Source organism: Zonotrichia albicollis, chromosome 8, assembly GCF_047830755.1.
Source record: "Zonotrichia albicollis isolate bZonAlb1 chromosome 8, bZonAlb1.hap1, whole genome shotgun sequence".
Classification (NCBI taxonomy): Eukaryota; Metazoa; Chordata; class Aves; order Passeriformes; family Passerellidae; genus Zonotrichia; species Zonotrichia albicollis.
This window is the reverse complement of record NC_133826.1, coordinates 37,871,240-37,890,334: the sequence shown is the minus strand read 5'-3', so window position 1 is coordinate 37,890,334 and position 19,095 is coordinate 37,871,240. Positions and strand designations below refer to the sequence as shown.

General features: G+C 44.9%; 1 protein-coding gene across 1 annotated transcript in view; it reads right to left on the bottom strand.

The window, feature by feature from the left end:
- LOC141729946 (uncharacterized) overlaps nt 1-18,237 on the bottom strand; it is a 56,908-nt gene extending 38,671 nt beyond the window's left edge. The window contains exons 1-3 of the mRNA XM_074546604.1: nt 18,149-18,237; nt 17,439-18,026; nt 17,306-17,378 (exon numbers count right to left, since the gene is read on the bottom strand). Coding sequence (XP_074402705.1) covers nt 17,306-17,378; nt 17,439-18,026; nt 18,149-18,237 — 750 coding nt within the window. The remainder of the gene's footprint in view (nt 1-17,305; nt 17,379-17,438; nt 18,027-18,148) is intronic.
- Nucleotides 18,238-19,095: the final 858 nt, after the last annotated feature.

Below are 19,095 nucleotides of genomic sequence, written 5' to 3'. Positions count from 1 at the left end.
GTCTATAATTTCATGATTTTTATGAAAACATGCATTCATATCTGCACATTTTTGTGGTTTTAATTATTCATATACCTAAACACGCCATTTTAAACTCTTGATTTATTGCAGTTGGTAATTTTCAGGTAGTATATTCTAAAATGTCATAAAACAACACCTTTTGGGTAGTTTTTCTCACTCTTAAAAACACCCCCCATAAGCCATTTTAGTCTCTGTCTCTCCAAGTTGGTTCATATCGGCCTATTTTAAATCAGGGCTACAGGATAGGATTTAGAGAGGTCCAATGAAATGCACACCAGTGATTCCTCTTGTGGAATATCATGGCCCTACCATAAAGCCTCTATTTACTTTTTTGTTTCTCTCATTAGCTCAACTGCAAACACACGTTTAGTTGCAAACTTACACAAGATGAGCAAAATCAAAATGATTGATGGGCCTTTGGGAGCTCCTTGCTGATCTTTCTGCTTCTTCAGCTGAGCAAGGCTCTGATCCAGGTAAAGAGACTGCACTTAGTGCTACACAACCATTTGGCTGGAACTCTGCTGATTTCTAGGAACAGCTAGAGGCCTCTAACTCCCCAGGATGTTTTGGCTGAGCCAAGCTTTGCCGGATTTTGGCTGCAAATACCACTGCCCTTGCTTTCTTATATCCACAAGTACCATGGCTGGGCAAAAACTGCCACGTGGGGCATCTTCCAAAGGCACTTTGGTCTGGAGTTTGTGAATGAACGAGAGCCTCATCTACTTCCAAACCACATGAAAAAAATCATGAAAGAGAACTTCCCATCCTTAACAAACAACTGACAATTCTCAAGTGGATCTAGAGCTTCTTTATGGAATGAAAAGGAAGGCAATCTTCCAATGGAGTTGTGCTTTCGGGAGTTTTTCTTCTGACTCCCACTCCCAGCTGGCACTGGAAAAAGTCACGTCTCTGCAAGCATCAGTGTCTTCTGTCTGCCATCAGTTGTTTTCCTGCAACAATCAGAACAGGCATTAGCCTGGAGAGAGGCTCAGCTGATGCTAGGAACAGGAGCCGCCCCAAGGGGAAAAAATGACATGAACTTTTACCTCCCAAACCCATCTCCCCAGAGGCTCAAGCAGGATTCCTCTGGTTCCCAGAAATACAAAGAAATAGGGCTGAGAAGACCCTTTGCAGCTATGTGTTCATGCCCAAGACTTTGCTGATGCCATTTGGGTTTGGCCTTTTTTTCTTTTCTATATTTTCTGTATTCCTTGCACATCAATTTAGAGCTCTGTAGGCGACTTGATTTGTGATTACTTTTCCCAGTCCTTTTCCATGGCCTTTGCCTAAGCAGAAAGACAAACTTCCAGAGCTCCAAGCGTCGGGGAGCAGAAGGCCCCAGTGTTATCTTGGTTCTTCCTGGGACAGACCCCTGCAGGGAGCCGGTGGACTCACCATCCCTGCAAGCCTTTGAGAGACTGGATGTGGCACTCGGTGCCCTGCTTTAGTTGAGGTATTGGGCTATAGGTTGGACTCGACCACCTTGAAAGTATCTTCCAAGCCAGTGATTCTGTGATTCTGCGACTGAGGCAGCTTTTCCTGCAGCCCTGGAAAGGGCTGCGGGGGCCCTGGGCCAAGGACGGGGATCAGGGCTCATGGAAAAGAAGCAAAGGGCTCAAGGTGAAGGCTGACAGGGCAGAGCTGCCCCAGCGTGGCCCAGAGCGAGCCTCATGTCGTCCTCCTCAACCTGCGCCCTCTGCGCTGCCCTTTGCGGCGCCGGCGGCTCCTCTCGCTGCGGGGCTCCAGGACGTGCTGGGGGCCGGGCCCCTCGTCTTCGGGAAGCGCCGGAGCCTCGGAGGCGAGCGGCTGCTGTGGCCGGCAGGGGAGAGCTGCGGCTGCGGCCCCGGGCAGAGCTGCCGCTATGGCGCTATGGCCGGCTCCTGTCGCGGCTCCTGCCTCTGCTCCGGGCTCTGCACCTTCCCTGTGCGCACAGACACGGCCGAGGGCTGCCCGGCAGCTCCATGCCGCTCCGCAGCGGGCCCGGCCGGGCTGCTGCTCTCTGCGGCCTCTGCCCGCCGCTGCCGGCCCCGCCACGCTCCCGCCTGCCTCTGCCGCAGCCGGGCCCACACCGGAGGTAGCACATTGCGGCCGGCTCGGAAAAGCCCTGCCCGCAAACCGCCCGCCACGGCCCCGGCCTCAGGCCACAGGCTGCCGGCGTCCTCGCAGCTGCGAGCCGGCCCGGGCCGCCTGCCGGCCTCGGCCACAGCTCCCGCCTGTGTCTCCATGGCCGCGGCTGCTCGGCACAGCGGGCTGAGCACAGCCAGCGCCAGCAGCAGCTCCTCACGGGCCCAGGCTCCGGGCGCTCCGAGCCCGCCCAACCCCGAATACCAGCCCTGAGGGGCTTGGCGTCCCAATGCATCCCCTGGGGACAGCGGAGTCGGCCGCTGAGCTCAGCCCATGCTGACACCACCAAGGGACCAATGGAAAATTCACCAAATCCTCATCCGAGACAAGAGAGAACTCCAATGGTGCCTGACAGCCTGAGGCAACTGCCAATTCCAGATCATTCCATCCATGTAGGAAAAGAGGCTTTTGCATTAACGCAGAAAAGACTTATCGAAAAGGAGGGCAGGAACAAACATCAAAGTTATTTGGACTCATGCTTCTTGTGTCTGTTAGAAAGGCCAAGAAAATACACTCCTTGCTCTTCTGACACAGCTCTCTCTGTTCATGATGCGAGACAGCGAGTGTTGATGATGTGCAGGAGCTGATGCAAGGGACAGGGACAAGGATGCAGCAGGCACAGTGCCAAGCTGACAGAGGGATGATCTCTGGCAGTGGCACTGAAGGAGAAGAGTTTGCAGGCAGGACAGAAAATGGCTCTTTGTTTCACCTCTTCTTTCAGTGCTGCTAAGAATGCACCAGAGCTTGGAGCCCTTTCCAGGCAGGGCTGCATCAGACACAAACCAGCAGGGGACTGAGGAGCCCCTGGGGTGGCAGTGAGCAACCTCACTGCTGGTGGCATTTTCTATTGAACCATCTCAAAGCACTTCTGTTGTGCTCTGTATTTCTAAGGGTTTCCCCCCTTGGTTTTTTTTGGTTGTCTCCTACACCTTTTTTTCTCCAAATTTTCCTACCCTGTCAGCAGCAGCCCCTGTCCAGAACTGGCTCTAAAATATCAGCAAAGCAGCTGGGAACAACAATGGGTAGAATCCTGTGGCTCAGGAATTCGTATGCCAGAGCCCTGCCTGTGCCTTATGCTTTGTCAGGACCTCCTTCTCTGTGCAAAAACTAGGGAATAGTGGAGTTTTTTTGCCAAAGAGCTCCCGAGATGCAAATGTTGTGCTATGTTTCTCAGGAGTGTATCTGTTAAGTTCATTGCTGGCAAAGAGAAAGTAAGACCAGGGTAGCAGAGCAGCTGGGAGCTGGTCACTCTCTGCAAAGGGCTGGTGTAGGATGTGAGAACACCACGTTCCAGGAGGGGCGAGCAGGGTAAATGCGCTCAAGGTGCTGCAAAGGAGGTTTGGGTTCACTTAGAGAGTAGTCAGGAGTGGTGAGCACTGGAAGATCCAGCTGCAGTCCCCATCCATGTCCCTTTCAGCGCTGGCTTTAGGGTGTCTGCAGCCTGGATCCAGAGCGCCCTGGGCGGCTCCTGAGGCTGCCTTTGCACCCAGGGTGAGGATGCCCAAGAGCCGCTGAAGCCGCAGTAGGGACCAGGGCTGGGGCTTGTGGCCTGGCAGGTGTGGCTCTGGGGGCTGTGACATGCCAGGGCATGGATCACTGTCACTGCCCTCCGCAGCCCTGGCTAGCTCTGTGATGCTCCAGGGACAATGGCAAGAGTGGGGAACTGGCTAGGTTGGGGTTTTGCCTGAGCCAGGACCTCTAGCCCAAATGCTGAGCAGTAGAGAACCCTGGAGGGGTGAGTGAAGGAAGCAGAGGAGGCTCTTCTGCGGTGTAAAGTGCAGCAAATTCATCAGGAGAGTTGAGGGGAAGGTTTGCAGGTGAGCATTCCCAAAGGGAACAGATGTTGAAAGAACCCCCAGCACCCCTGTGCACGGGTTTTTAAAATCTTTCAAAACAGGGGGTGGACACCATATGGTAACCAATAAGCGACTCTTGGGGTGTGGTTTTGAGGGCTACAACAAATCAGAACAAGGGGAAGAGAGAGCGCTGGGATAGGGATTGGATCTTAGGGTGAGGGACAGGGAAATTTCTGGAACAAAGAGTAGGGTTTGGGCTGATGGATGGGGCAAAGGGGCTGGGTTGTCTTGACAGACAGGGAAAAATCTGGTGAGGAGGGAGGGGATTCCTTGAGGGACACTTGGGTAGGAGGGCGTAACATAGGGGAGAGACTAACTGTAATAATTCAGAGAACACTTGAACATACCAGAAGCTAACAGAACATTTGGCTCAATAAACTAACACACTGCAACACAGAAATTCAGGCTTTCAGCAGCTGAGAGGTGGCACTATCAGAACCCGCAGCAGCTGGTGAAAGCCATCTCTCCCTTCAGGTTCTTGCTGTGTGGGAAGGTGCTGCGGGTTGTGGTGGCTGCACTCCCCCTTTGCTGGGAGGATGATCTGTACCAGGGGAGAGCAGAAAGCTGCCATGGTGAGCAGAACATGCTCAGAGCATTACAGTTCAGAGAATGGCACTACCCCTGAAGGGCAAAGAGCTTGAAAGCATAGAATTCTGTGCAGAACCGTTGCACAAATTTTCTCTTCTAGAACGTGCCCATTTTTGTATTCTGTGGATGAATACATGGGTTTTTTTCTTAAGGGTTTTTGGAAGAACTCTCAAGTTTATTTCTGCTTGCATTTTCCATCCAGCATGTATACAGATTTTTTTTAATTGTTCTTTTGTAAATACTTAGGGAAAAAATACTGAAGCATTTTTTAATCCTTTGGAATATTGTGAATTATATTCTTACAAAGAAAACCTTGTTGAACAAGTGTGCAAACACAGAGAGGAGAAAAATAGCATAAAAGTCTTTTAAAATAGGGTGTATAGTGAAGACTGCAGAACTGAATAATTCCTCCAAGGGGAAATTCTTCAAGAACGGCCAAGATATTTTCTTAAATCAAGGGAAAAATGACCTGAAGCCATACAAAGAGCAGCCAAAGAAATGAAAACCCTTTGGAAAAGAGGGAATTTTGCCAGTGACATCAATCTGTTGGGATAACTGAGGGATGCCCATCATCCTTGCACTGCATTCCTTGATATTTATAGTGTGTTTTCTCCCAGTTTCTATGAAGAGAATAAGAAAGTGCAGTTTTTTACTGTGGGAATGCACAAAATTAGAGGGTTTTGGGGAGGCTACAAAATGCAAGCTGAAGAGACAGCAGAACTGTGATTAGAGCTAAGCAGCAGCCATGAGATAGGCAGAGTTCCCGGAACAGCTGTGTCAGTGACAATCCTACCTGTTCTTCTGAATCAGACACAAGAGTACTGAGAGGGAAAAATAAATCACAATCTAAATCAGAAGTGAACCCTCCATTGCAATTACCTAATTGGTCTAATATTAATCAAAATTTAGAGAAATATTTGGATTCAAAGAAACAACTCTTTGCATTACCTGTAAGATATGGTCATAATGATGTAAATCCACGAGTTGAAAGTCATTCTCACCATGATACAAAAGAACTCCGTCAATCTTTGAAAGAAAGTGGGTTCTCTTCTCCTTATTTTAATAATGTGTTGAAAAGTAATTTTTATTTCAATGACCTAGTCCCTGCTGATTGTCGAAATGTGACTTCCCTAATTTTAACCAATTCACAATATCTTGTATGGGAATTACAATGGAAAAAACTTCTTAATAAATTGGTTGAAAGATATGAAAATAGTCCTTATGAGAATATAGATGTTACCCAACATAGCAGGTGATCCACTTTACCATAGACCAGAAAATCAAGTGGTGGAATTGCCTCAGCTTGTATTAACAGATATTAAAGGTGCTGCTAGAAAAGCTTTGTTTTCAGTTGAGCCAGCTGGTACCCATGTAAATGCTTATACTACTATCAGACAAGGTGGAACAGAGACAAGGTGGAACAGAATCCTATGGTTCTTTTCTATACAGATTAACCCAAGCAGTCGAAAAGCAATGTCCAGATGAGCAAGCTCGCTCCTATATTGTTCAAAACCTTGCTTTTGTAAATGCTAATGAGGAATGTAGAAAAATTATTTTAATTTTGCCTGATCATCCTCCACCTATTACACAGATGCTAACAGCTTGCAGTAGGCTCACTTCTGCACAACATCTTGCTAACATACAAGTCAATCATTAGGAAAAACATTGGAAGATAATCTGACACAACAAATGGATAAATTTGAAAAGCTCCTAGAAAAACATGAAAAAATTTGGGAAAAATCTGTTGGTACTGCACCGTTGGACTCTGATAGAAAGACCTGTGGTAAACCAGGTCACATTAAAAAGGATTGTCCTATGAAAACAATCCAACCTAAACAACTTTCTATTTGCCCTCGATGTCGAAAAGGGAAGTATCTTTCTAAGTGCTGGGTAAATCTTTCTCAGTTTGACATTGATGGCAGACCTTTATCGTTAAACTTAAAAAAGAGCGCAGATTACCACCGAGCCCAGACACAAGTAGTGGTACCCCCTGGCAGCCAGTTACCCAGTCAAGTGGTGTTAGTACGTCAGTCATTTATCCCTAATTTAACCAATCCTCAAATGGTTCCAGCTCAATACCCTCAAGTGCAAGGTTCAAATTAGCCTCCTCAAAACTGATTCATCTGTGAAATAATTTGTGTTGTGTGAGCATTCCTACAGGAATTGTCAATCTTTTTCAACAAAGATAAAATGTTTTGATTCTAGGAAAAGCCAACAACAAAATTTTTAAACTCTCAATCCTTCCTTCTGTGTTGCCTTCTGATACAAGGCAGGCGACCTGGTTCGGAGAGACAGCATGGCGACCCAAACTCTCCAGGGTCACTCGGGCCAAAGAGCACGCAGACACCAATGTGGTGGACGGTCAAAAGGCCTTTATTATCTCTTCTCGTGGAGTTTTATAATCTAGGGTTTTCTACGTCATGGGGGGTCTGTCTTTTACCATCTATGGTTAGTAAGGGGTGGCAATTTACTGGGTAGGAATGAAAATTACTGGCATCTGGTTTAGGGGGCTGCTTTCCTATGTTAATTTTCTTATCTAAGGGAACAGGGGCCCTGTCTTCCCGTAACATCGCAAGATCTTCTGAACGCCTGACCCTATCTACCACACTTCTGTTGTTTCAGTAAATTGTAATGAAGAGCTAATGATTTTAGCTCTTGCACTTGATGTTCCTATGGTAATTCCACCAAAAACACCTATTGCTATTGCATTTCTGTTACCCATGAATATACCCAAGCAAAACAACTTTCCAAAGAATTCAGTTGTGTCTGTGCCATCTAGTACCTCTGGTCCAGAGGTCTTTTGGGTGCAATGTTGGGACAGTAACCAAGCAAAATTGACTTGCTGCCTGACTCACTGTGGTAAAACAATTTATGTTACAGACATGCCAGATACTGGTGCAGATGTCACTGTAATTTCTTACATGTTCTGGCCCAATGATTGGGATTTGGTGGTTCCTTCAGGTTCCCTTACAGGGATTGGAGATGCTGCCATGTGTTTGCAAAATGCATCCATGATTAACATTACAGGTCCTGAAGGAAAGAAAGCAACGGTGCGTCCTTTTGTTGTTCAGAAGCCTCATTTTTTGGGAGAGAGACATCCTGTCCCAATGGGGAGCCAAACTGGAAGTGGGAAGTGGGCCTTTGATGGAAACCACGTCAAAACCTGCCACTTGAAAGCTGACCTGGAAAACTGATCATCCTATATGGATTGATCAATGGCCTTTAACAGAGAAAAATTTAAATATCCTTAAAAAATTGGTAAAGGAGCAATTACAACAAGGTCACATCTCCCCCACAAATAGTCCCTGGATTTCACCAGTGTTCATCATCTATATGAAGACATCGGACTCCTGGAGGTTGTTTCATGACCTGAGGAAGATCAATTAAGTGATTGAAGACATGAGACCTCATCAACCTGGACTCCCTTCTTTATCAATGATCCCAAAACACTGGCCTCTCATTGTCATTGATTTAAAGGACTGTTTTTTCCACATTCCACTTTATCCCAATGATTCTCCAAGATTTGCTTTTCCAGTTCCCATTATCAATCGAAGAGAACCCATGCAGAGATATCACTGGAAATCATTGCCCCAAAAAATGAAGAACTTGCCTTTAATTTGCCAGTATTTTGTTACCCAAGCTTTGTCTCCAGTTCAACAGAAGTTTCCCAGATCCATGATTCTGCACTACATGGATGATTTTCTCATCGCAGCTCCAACGCAGGCAGAGATGGAGCGAACCCGTGCTAGTGTTGTTACTGAAATTCAAAATGCTGGACTTGCAATTTCTGCTACAAAAATCCAGGAAGTTCCACCCTGGAAGGATCTTGGATAGAAGATGACTGAGAAAACAATAACACCACAGAAGATACAGCTCCAGACCAGTGTCAGCAATCTGCAAGGCTTACAGCAGCTTTTGGGAGAAATCAATTGGGTCAGACCTGTTTTGGGAATCACCAATGATGAACTGGGTCCACTTTTCGATTTACTGAGAGGAAGCTACAACATCCAAGAACCTTAATACCCGAAGCTCGTTCAGCCCTTGACACGGTCATGGGAGCTCTCCAAAGATAGCAAGCTCATTGCTGTATTCCAGAAAACTCTTTCCTTTTTGCAATTTTAGGAGAAAAAATTACACTTTGTGGTCTCATTTTTCTGTGGGACCCTTCTGAGAGAGATCCTTTGTTGATAATAGAGTGGATTTTTCTTCCCTAGAAGTTTCCAAAAACTATTTTCACAGTTTTAGAGATGATAGCACAAATTGTAATTAAGGCCAGGAGCAGATTGTTAAGTTTAGCAGGTCAAGAATTTGCAGTTATCTATTTACCATTGAAAAAAGATTATCTTAATTGGGCAATGCAAAATTCTGATGATTTGCAGTATGCATTGTTGGACTTCCCAGGTGTTTGTTCTGTTCATTACTGTTGTGGTCCATTCCGGTTAACGTTTAACGCGATGATTTTTTTGGTGCAAAAATATCCAGCAAGGCACAGGGGATCTGCAGTAACAAATTAACAAATGTAGTTTTATTGAAATAACCACAACTGAAAAGTATTGGTGAGGGGAACTGGGGAAGAAAGGGAGAAGATAAGGAAAGAGGAAGGACAGGAGGGTGGAGGAGTTATAGCTACTGAGACGTGGTGCCGCTTTTGTCCTTCGGGGTCCAGCCATCGAAGCTCACTGGGTCACGTCTGGGGAGATCTCAAAAAGCGCGGCTAACCAGGGCTCCAATTATATGATTTTTTCGTTGGGGGGAAGGGGAGCTGAAACCAAGGTCTCCAAGGAGGGGGAAAGAACAGAAAAAGGGAGGTGCACAGAGTCCTAGTCAAGCAACAGGCAAAATCATTGTTTTCATGGCCCAATGCTCGCAGGTGCATTTATTCTGGGCAGCTTTTCTCCCCTTCGTGCACATCTTCCCCGAGCTGGGGAGGGTGTTCAGTCCTAGTCTCTGGAAGAAGGTGAGAGGGGGCTTTTCTTGCACGGGGATTTCTTGTCCTGGTTCCTTGATGAAGAGGCTCACATGTCTGCTTGTCTGTCAAGGTGGTTGAAGGCAGACGAGAGGAGTCTTCTCTTGGAGGGGGGCACCACCCTAAAGCTCAGACCAGCCAGGCCAGGAGGCAGGGAGCAAGTCCAGATCCATTGTTCAGAAAGGGCAGAATGCCCCCTTCAAGTTCAGCATGGCATGTTCTGCAAACACCTGTGGAAACAGTGAGCTGAGAAGCTCCTGACCTCCCCTCCCCACTGGCTCAACAGTTTTTAACTTTTCAGTGGTCTTTTCTTCATGACAATTGTGAGGCAAAAATGAAGGACATTTGGGACAGACTCTCACACGACCCCATGACTCACGATTTTCTTGAGGGATCTTCATCAGCAGAACTCTGGAGTGTCGTTGATGAATCTTCAGAACTCGTTGCATGTTGGTAGCATAACCTGGAAAAAATAGGGATGACAGAAAAGAGGAGGATAAAAAGAAGAGAGAGGGAAAAGAAAAGAAAAAGATAGGGGAAAGGGAAGCAATAAACAAATATAATTAATATTGATTATCATAATAATTTTCACACGTGGTTATTCTTTTATAACAATTTCAAAAATGGCTAATTATAATAACTTCCAAAAAATGGTTAATTAATTAAAGCAATATCATTTGTATAACAATTTCAAAAAATGGTTGAAACAAATCACAAATAAAACAAAAACAACAAATAAATCATAATGTAAGCATTGTCTTTTAAAAATTATTTTCTAAAATAATCTACTAAAGACCAAAATAACCTTCTGTAAATCATACTTGAGAACCAAAAATTGCTCTAAAGCACACATGCTCAAATCATAATTGTTTTGTGTCAAATGTTTTGGGGATGTCTATAGTATAGAGGACATCGGCCAAGCGGTGTGCATTGATTACAGACATCAATCTCCTTAGCCTTTTCATCATGTTCCCATTCAGAATGAATAGGGCTGCTGACAAGATAAAAAAACCAAGTGTAATTAGAATCAAAAGAGCAACAATTGGATGGCACACACTGTTCAGGACACCTCTGGCAGTAGGTGACCACCCAAAGAAAGTATCCCACCACCTTTGCTCAGCATCCTGCTTTACCCTCTCCATAACCCTGTGTATTTGTTCTTGAGAATTTCAACCAGGTCCTGATAGAGCAGCAGTTGTCTCACAAGGGTGAGGTTCATTCTGATAGGAGTGGGCATCAGCTTGTGAATCAGTGTGTAGTTGGATTGCAATATGTAGTGAGAGGTAACTGGAGCTTCATAAGAGAAATCACACCCTACAATCTTAGTAAAGTTACAAGCACAAAAGTTTGAGTGATTCTTTGTATCTACCACAATATCTTCCACAAAAACAAAATCACAAATGGTTCTAAAGCATGCACAGCCATTGCCTATGTATAGAAGAACTGTTTCAGTAGCCTCATTAGGACGAATCTCAAAATGACAGATGTTTTGCTCTGTGTCTAAACAGATATCCTGAGCTACGATTGCATTGCTTTCACAGATGAACCCTTGTTGTTTGTGGGGGCCGGAATATATGTATTGTTATGGAGAGAGTCCCTGTTAAGATCTATGTATTATAAGATCTATGTATTAAATAAGTGGGTCCTTATGGAGAGAGTCCCTGTAAGATCTGTGTGGGTCCTAGTTACTCCAAACAAGCTACAGCTGCGAAGTCCTTAGTTGGGCAGCAGCTGTAGCTCGTGAAGGTAACTGGAATAAACAGAGGTGGATCGAGAGGCCTAGGAGGAGCCCCTGAGAGGACACACGAAGAACTGTGCTGCAGAGAAGAACAGCTTGGTACAGTATGGGACTTGAGAGATATGGAATACAACGAGAATACAACAGTTGTTCTCGGACAATACAAGATTCCAGATTAACAGTTTGCCATTTGTCATTGACCTGACGGGCCCATCCCCTATGTTCAGTGGGATAGAGAACAGCTCCATCATGGTTTAATCCTAATGCAGTAACAGGGAAGACTAAATGTACAGAAGCATTGCGTATGGTTAAAACAAAAGCAGTGGCTGTGTTTGAAATGGGATCATAGGTAAAGTTCACCAGGGATCCAATCCACCAGGATTGGAATTCTCTTTCAAATTCAGTGGCACTGTCCCAAATTATTTTCCAAACTTCTGTGGGGAAGGTGCTTTCCTCGCCCTCTCTTATAATTGAAGCAGAGACCGACTGCATCCACAGTTGTGCCTGGATACAGCTGAGGGCTAGGGAAACATTGTTCTGTGTAGCACTAAGTGCATCAATCACCAATTTGTGGTCATTCACGTTCGCTCTTTCCCAATTTGGCAGAATGTTTGACAGCAGCCACTGGTGTGTCCCCAAGGCTAACAGAGATGACCTCAGTGGTTGCTGTAATTTGGTCAGATCTCTAGTTGTAGCAGCCAATTTGTTCATTAGTACTTCAGAATCAATGCTATTCAGAATTCCCAATCCTGTACGCATAACACCGGTCACGTCTCTTGGTGTTCTAATTTTAAAAGAGCTTCGTTTCCGAAGCCAAGTGGTCCAGCCTTCAAAGGAAGTTTGCAGAAACGGAGAACAGGCTGGCTGGATTTCTGAAACGTTGCTCTGCATTAGCAATTTGACCTGTTTGAGAGACATGCCGGATTGAATATTATTTGTTGTTGGCCAGTTTTCCTGATTATATAAGGTCCAATCTTGAAAATTCTTGGGATGAGTATGACCGGTGGTACAGGTGAAGTGGTGACAGTGGTAAAGTAGGTTTCAGCATTTATTACAAATTTAAAAGAAAGGTCTTGTGTATCCTTGGACTAGAGGCAAACTACCTCCGCAGTGTGAGTTAGTGTAAAAATGTGCCAGCAGTCTCGTACGCTTAGGTGCGTACAGACTTGCTCCTGTTTGTTTTCCTGCTTTGCTATAGTCAGACCCATTAACCATTCAACACCCAATGCTAATTTGTTCTCGCACTACTCCTTGAAGATGCCAGGTTTTCTGTTTCTCCCATTCTTGTCAAGTATACAACTTGTCTTCATGTGTAACTACTGTTAGTAAGTTTAGACCCATGACATCTCCCATAGATCCGATAAATTGCAGGAAGGCTTGAGACCAGGGCTATGTAAAGGGGCCTCCTGTTGCCTCTGCCAATTGGGGTGTGATTGCTGTGTTTACCGTGCTCAGTGCAGGCCTTACAGTGTCTGCCCTTTGAGATGTATTAGAAAAGGGCTTCACACCTTGCGTCTGAGAGAGCGTAATTACAGCACTTGGTGTGAGTTTTGGTACAGTGTTTATCTTGAATGTGTAAACCAAGCCTCTTAGTCCTAATGGACTAGCTGTGTCATTCTGCCAATGACATGTCATGTAAGTGCGTTTGAGCAAAGTTAAACTGTACCAGCAATCAAGTGATGCATCATTACAATCTCTTGTAATTGCAAGATTGTTAGTTTTGAGACCTAAAGCATAACTACCAATATGTTCCTGGCGGCAACACAGAGCGAGGGGACTTTTTATTTTGAAACTTCCCCATTTCTTCATGGGACATAATTTTGCTGAAGGGATGTCCAGATGATTCCTTCCACCTGTTTCCATAAAATTTCCTGCAATTCTGGTGGAGGTGGCCTTTCCATGGAGAGTTCCTTCCACCTTTCTGCATGTTACCAAAATTCACTCACCAACTGTTCCCATCTGTCAGGGTTCTCATCAACTCATTCTGGTCCCATCTCCACTCATTCGGGTGGTACACCTTGGAGTCATGCAGCACTAGGGTTGCCAGGCTCGGGTAACGGCCCTTGGGATAGGTTCCAAGAACATTGGTGTGCTGAACGATGGCTTCGGGCCACAGCTGCTCACCAGGAGGTTGTCCATGAAATTGTGGTAATACGCAGAAAAGTATTAGCAAGGCTATCATGTTTCAGATGATTCTCATGTCCCTCGGGGTTCTCCTGTAAAAGCAAGAACAACAAAAAATCATGCCTCTGAGAGGCAGAAAGGAGTTTAAAATGAGGGGATTATCCAGCGTGTGTGTATGCGGTGCTCTTTTCCAAGAGCGTCAGAGGCTACCCATGCATATTTATTCAGAGGGGTTTTCAGCACAAGTGGTACCTCGCCCACCGTGGGGAGGTCCACTAAGACAGGTTGTCCAGGGTAATGTGATGGATTGTTTGCATCGTCGGGACCTTCCAGTGAAGGGATGATGCTTGGAGGTGTGGGGTAAAAAGCAGTAACTTTGGGGCAGCCATTCACTCCCCACCTGCTATTTACCCCTTTGACAGCTTCCCACAGTCAACAGTCCCAGTTTGCTTTCTGGGGCATAAGGAACCGCTTTAAAAGGCCATTTGTCCTTTCCACGATCCTGTTAGCCTGAGGGTAGTAAGGAGTATGAAAAGTCCACTTTATGCCTTTGGCTCTGGCCCAATCCTGAACCACCTTGGCAGTAAAGTGAGACCCGTTGTCAGACTGAATTTCTTGTGGCTTTGGAAAAGTTCCAAACCACCCCTGCAATGCTTTAACTGTATTATCACCTGTGGCCCTTTTAAAAGCATCAGCTTGTACCAACCCAGATACAATTTCCACTCCTACCAACACAAAATGTTTACCTCCTGACTTCTTAAAAGGACCAATATAATCTACCTGCCACACATCCCACAAGCCTTTACCTTTCCTCAAATGCAGAGGATCATCCTCTAAAGGATGCCTTTCCAGTCGCTTGCGGCACTGTTCGCAGGCCGATATGCATGTTTTACACATTTCCCTGGTGACTGGCCAGCCGCGGGCGTGTGTTTCCTCGTACAGATCTTTGGCACCTGTGTGCTGTTTTTTTACATGTAACCATTCTAACAGTTGATTCCAATCCTCTGAAATAGTTTCTTTTTTCAGGGGGCTAAGCCTTGCTAGTTCATCAACTCTGTTTTTCCATTCACCTGCTTGATTCCCATCTGTTTGATGAGAAGCTACCCAACCAACCAGAAAGTTTCCTTTACTGGCGATTTCTAGGATTTCTTTGCATTTATCTTTCTGCCACACTGGGATTCTGTTAATTTCCCAGCCATTCTGTTGCCAGAAAGGGAGCCACTCAGTGCAGCCTCTGTATACTGCATATGAATCAGTGTAGATGTAAACAGGAGAAGTGTTTTGTGCCTCACACTGGAAAACACTCCAGAGAGCTATGAGTTCTCCTACCTGAGCGCTGCCCTCCCCTTCTGTGATGATTTTTTTCACCAGATGAAATATGTAAAGCAGCCGCCTTATATTTCCAAATCTTTCCTTCCTGCTTTGAAGAAGCATCTGTAAACCAACAGTTTGCTGCTATTTCAGGTGAGAATGGTGGTGCTACTTTTATTACAGAAACAGGTTTGTCTTGACTACTATCCAGGCTCTCAGTGTCTTGTATTGCCAAGAATTTTGCAGCACCTTCTGTAACAGAAAAGCTATTGCAGTAGTTCTCTATCTGAGCATACCATTTCCTGACTGACAACATTTGGGCTACGCCGCCAGGTGGAGGGGTCCCATTTGTGACAGCTTTAATTACCTTGAAGGGACCTCTCAAGATGATAGCTTATTGCCGTGTGATTTTTTCTACTTCAATGAGAGCTAAGCTAACAACAAACAATCCTTTTTCCCAGGTAGTGTGTCTTTTCTCAGCATCTTTAAAACCACGGGAAAAGAAGCTGACAGGCCTCGTTGGACCCTCAGGACCTCGCTGCCAGATGTGTATTGATAGTCCTGAGGAGGCAAATCCCCATTCCACTTGGAAAGGGTCTTTAGGACGAATGGGCCCCAATGCCTGATGTGCTGTGGCTTCAAAAATCAGCAATTGTAATACTTCCTCCTGAGAAGGAGTCCAGTCTCATTTGACTCCTTTCCTTAGTAACTTGTAAAGGGGCCTAGCAATGACTGAGAAATCTGGGATATGTTTCCTCCAGAATACTAACAGTCCTAAGGCTTGCTGGAGGTCTTTTTTGTTTTCGGGCATTTTTATTTGCTCTAAAGAAGTTAAAGTGTCAGGTGCAATGCATGTGCTACCAGATCGCCACCAAATTCCTAGAAATTTTACTTCCTGACAAGGCTTTTGAATTTTCTCTGAAGGAATCTTTAAATCAAGGCTCTCCAGATGAGAGATTATATTCTGCTGGAGATCCCCCACTTCTTTAATTTACTCTCCTCCCACCAAAATGTCATCAATGTATTGGTACACAGCTGCAGTGTCAGGTTTAGGTATTTTTTCTAATTCCTTATCTAAAGCATGGTGTGCTAGTGTTGGAGAGTGTTTGTATCCCTGAGGGAGTCTGGTGAATGTGTACTGTTGTCCCTCCCATGTGAATGCAAAGCGATCCATGTCCTCTGCCTGTATAGGTATCATGAAGAACATGTCTTTGACATCTATGGTAGCCATGATTGTGTGAGCTTTTTCTTGTATTGATGTTATTAGTTCAGCTAAATTTGGCACTGCTGCAGTCAGAGGGTCAGTGTTGGCATTGAGCCTACGGTAATCAATCGTAAATCTCTACTTCGTGTTGGGCTTTTGGACTGGCCACACGGGTGAATTGTATGGGGAGTGTGTGTTAATTATTATTCCTTGATCACGCAAATCCTGAATAACTGGTTTGATGCCTTCTCTAGCTTCAGAAGGCAAGGGATACTGTTTCACATTGATTATTTTACTGTAAGGCAGTGCAGGTGCGGTCTGAAGCAGCCTAATGTTAAGTGGCAGAGTGCCAAAAGACCACAGAAAACCCTCAGTGTCTTCCCACTGCCTTCCTGCAAGGACATCCATCCCTAGCAGATTATTCGGGATGTCCCCAATTACCATTTTGACAACCAATTGATTTTCTTCTCCAGGGAGTGTTACTTTGACCAGAGCAACATTCATTGGTTCTATGGTTCCTAAAGCATTAAGAACGCAGCATTGCCTTATTGTTGGAACAACTCCACACTTCTGAGCATCTCTATGTGTAAGTGCGGAGATCTGGGCTCCCGTATCAACAATTTATGTTACCAGAGCTTTTTTGGGGCCCATGATTGCTGTAATTAACATGTCTCCTGTTTTATTTTTTGTGAGCATTCGTAAGTAAACCCAACCTCCACCCCTTCGCTCACCTGTAAGCGGTGGAGATATTAGTTTCCCGAAAGCTCTGTTGGTGTAGATTCAGTGTTTGTGTTTTGGGGTACGGGCGGGTGGGCAGTTATGTTGCTTAGGCTCTGTGAAAGAAGTTGCGAAAGAGTTACTTCCGGCTTACTGCTGGTGCTTTTCAGGAGACACGCAGCCAGGGTTTCACTGTCCAAGTTCTGTGAAAGAAACTGAGAAAGAGTTAATTTTGGGTCACTGGCTGTGTTCTGCGGGAGGGGCTGAGACGCAGCCTCACTGCCCAGGTTACGAGGGAGAAACTGGGGAAGGGTTAACTTTGGCTCATTGCCTGTGTTCTGTGTGAAAGACTGTGATGTATTGTGTGTACTGAACTGTGTATTGGTAGGAGTATTTGTTAGTTTCTGGTGAGGGAGGGGGATCGGGGCACTGGGCTGGGTATTTGTTTTTCTAAAATTCCAGTTAGTTATTATTTTCTGCAATTTTTCAAGTGGTAGACCATCCATTATGTCCCGGGGAACCCCCTTCTTTATTCCCAGCATCCACCAGCGTTGTCTGTTGGAAATCTGTTTCCCTGGTTCTGTGTTTTCAGTGTTAGGGGTTCCCATAAACCGGACACCTTTTGCTTTTTCTGATTTTTCTTCTAGGGTTTTTACAGGCCCATACTGTCTGCAATAGTTTATTAAATCAACTGCTACCTCACTCCATGTCCAAATTTTGCGGCTGCTGCTAGATGTGTCAGATGGTGTTGTGGGGGTCTGTGTTGGTGTATAGGGTGATGGGGCAGACTCAGACTGATCAGTGGAGTTGTTAAGAAATCTTTCTAGTCTATCTATTGGGCTTAGAGCCATAACTGTTTTTTGAATAGTGATTGCTGTTGATTTCAATGTTTCTGGAAGCCCACGAATTAAAGGGGTCATAATTTCAGGCTTCACAGGCAATTGCATTGGGGATTCAAAACCACGAATTAATTTTTTCTCATGAATCATTTGCAAACATGCAGCTTTTTGTACACTTTCTAGGATTTGGTCAGGGGTAGTGGCAATTGCTAAGGGATCACCCCTTTCCAGGGGATTTATTCCCCCAGCCCAATAGGCTGCACGTTGTGTTAGAGACCAGGCATCACGCTTATCTCCTGTTGTTAGGAAAACACCATGTCCCCAGTAACCACTGGCCTCTTGTTCAGTTAACTTAATCTGGTCTCCGCCAGTGAGGGACACACGGAACACATATTCCGTTTCTGATTCGTGGGGGAGGCGACCGAATTCCTTTTTTAGTTTAGCTAATTCGGTAGCACTGAATGGTGTTTGTTTGGTTGTTATGTGGGGATCCATGTCTTCATCATTAATGTAATTGTATTCAGTTTTAATAAAAGGTCTCAAATGAGGACAACAATTTTCCCCACAATTTGTAACTGTTTCAGATTCTTTGTAAGAATAGTTTTGTTTTGCTGCCTCAATTTCTTTGTAAGGATAAATCTTTTTAATGGAAGGTGTTACCTTTTCTTCCTCCTCTGTAGAGGAGTTGATTTTGTGTATGGTTTTGGTGTGTTCTTCCCTAAGGGCAGCTCGCAGCTTGTAAATTTCATTTCTGTCCTCATTTAACTGTTTTTGCAAAATTCCAACCAAATTTTGAAGGGAATCTATAATTACCATTTCCTCAGTTCTCCGTTTACAGCGGTTTTCTATGGCTGCAGTAAGACATGCTCCAAGGACTGAGCAAAGAATGCTTTTATTTTTACCCATTTTGAATTTTGATTCATGTTGCAGAGAACATATTCTATCAATGATGTTTTCCAAATTGAACCAATTGTTTTCTGCCCAATTTTCTCCGCCAGATGACGGTTTGGCATTGTGTTTAGCAAGCAACGTGTAAAAATCAGCTTTTGCTTTAGGATCGAGATTTTCACTCATTTTGTGTGAAGGGACTAGGACTATACCAGGGAGCTAATTTGCTAACTCAAGTTACACAGACTTTTTGTTCCACTCTGTCTCCCTAGATAGCTGAAGAAACCAAATCTGTCTGGAAGGCACTGTTTTAATTGCTTCAGATTGTCCCTTCCTTTCCAGACAGTCTAGATACACACACTCATACACACACACAAATATTTTCTTTGTGAGGGGACCAGAAACCTAGAACAGGGAAAAAGCCGCTCAGCCTTCGCTGGGTCGCCCCTCGCTCCCTGTGTAGGTGAAGGGACAATATCTGTCTAAAAGGCACTGCTTAATTACTTCAAGTCTGCCCCTTCCCTTTTAGACAGTCCAGGTACACAAAATAAAAAATACAGCAGTAAAAAACAGTAACAGGTTCAAATTCAGCTCAAATACAACAGTAACAGGTTCAAATTCAACTCAAATACAACAACAACAGGTTCAGATTCAACTCAAATACAACAACAACAACAGTATCAATATCAATATCAGTAACAGCATCAATATCAGGATCA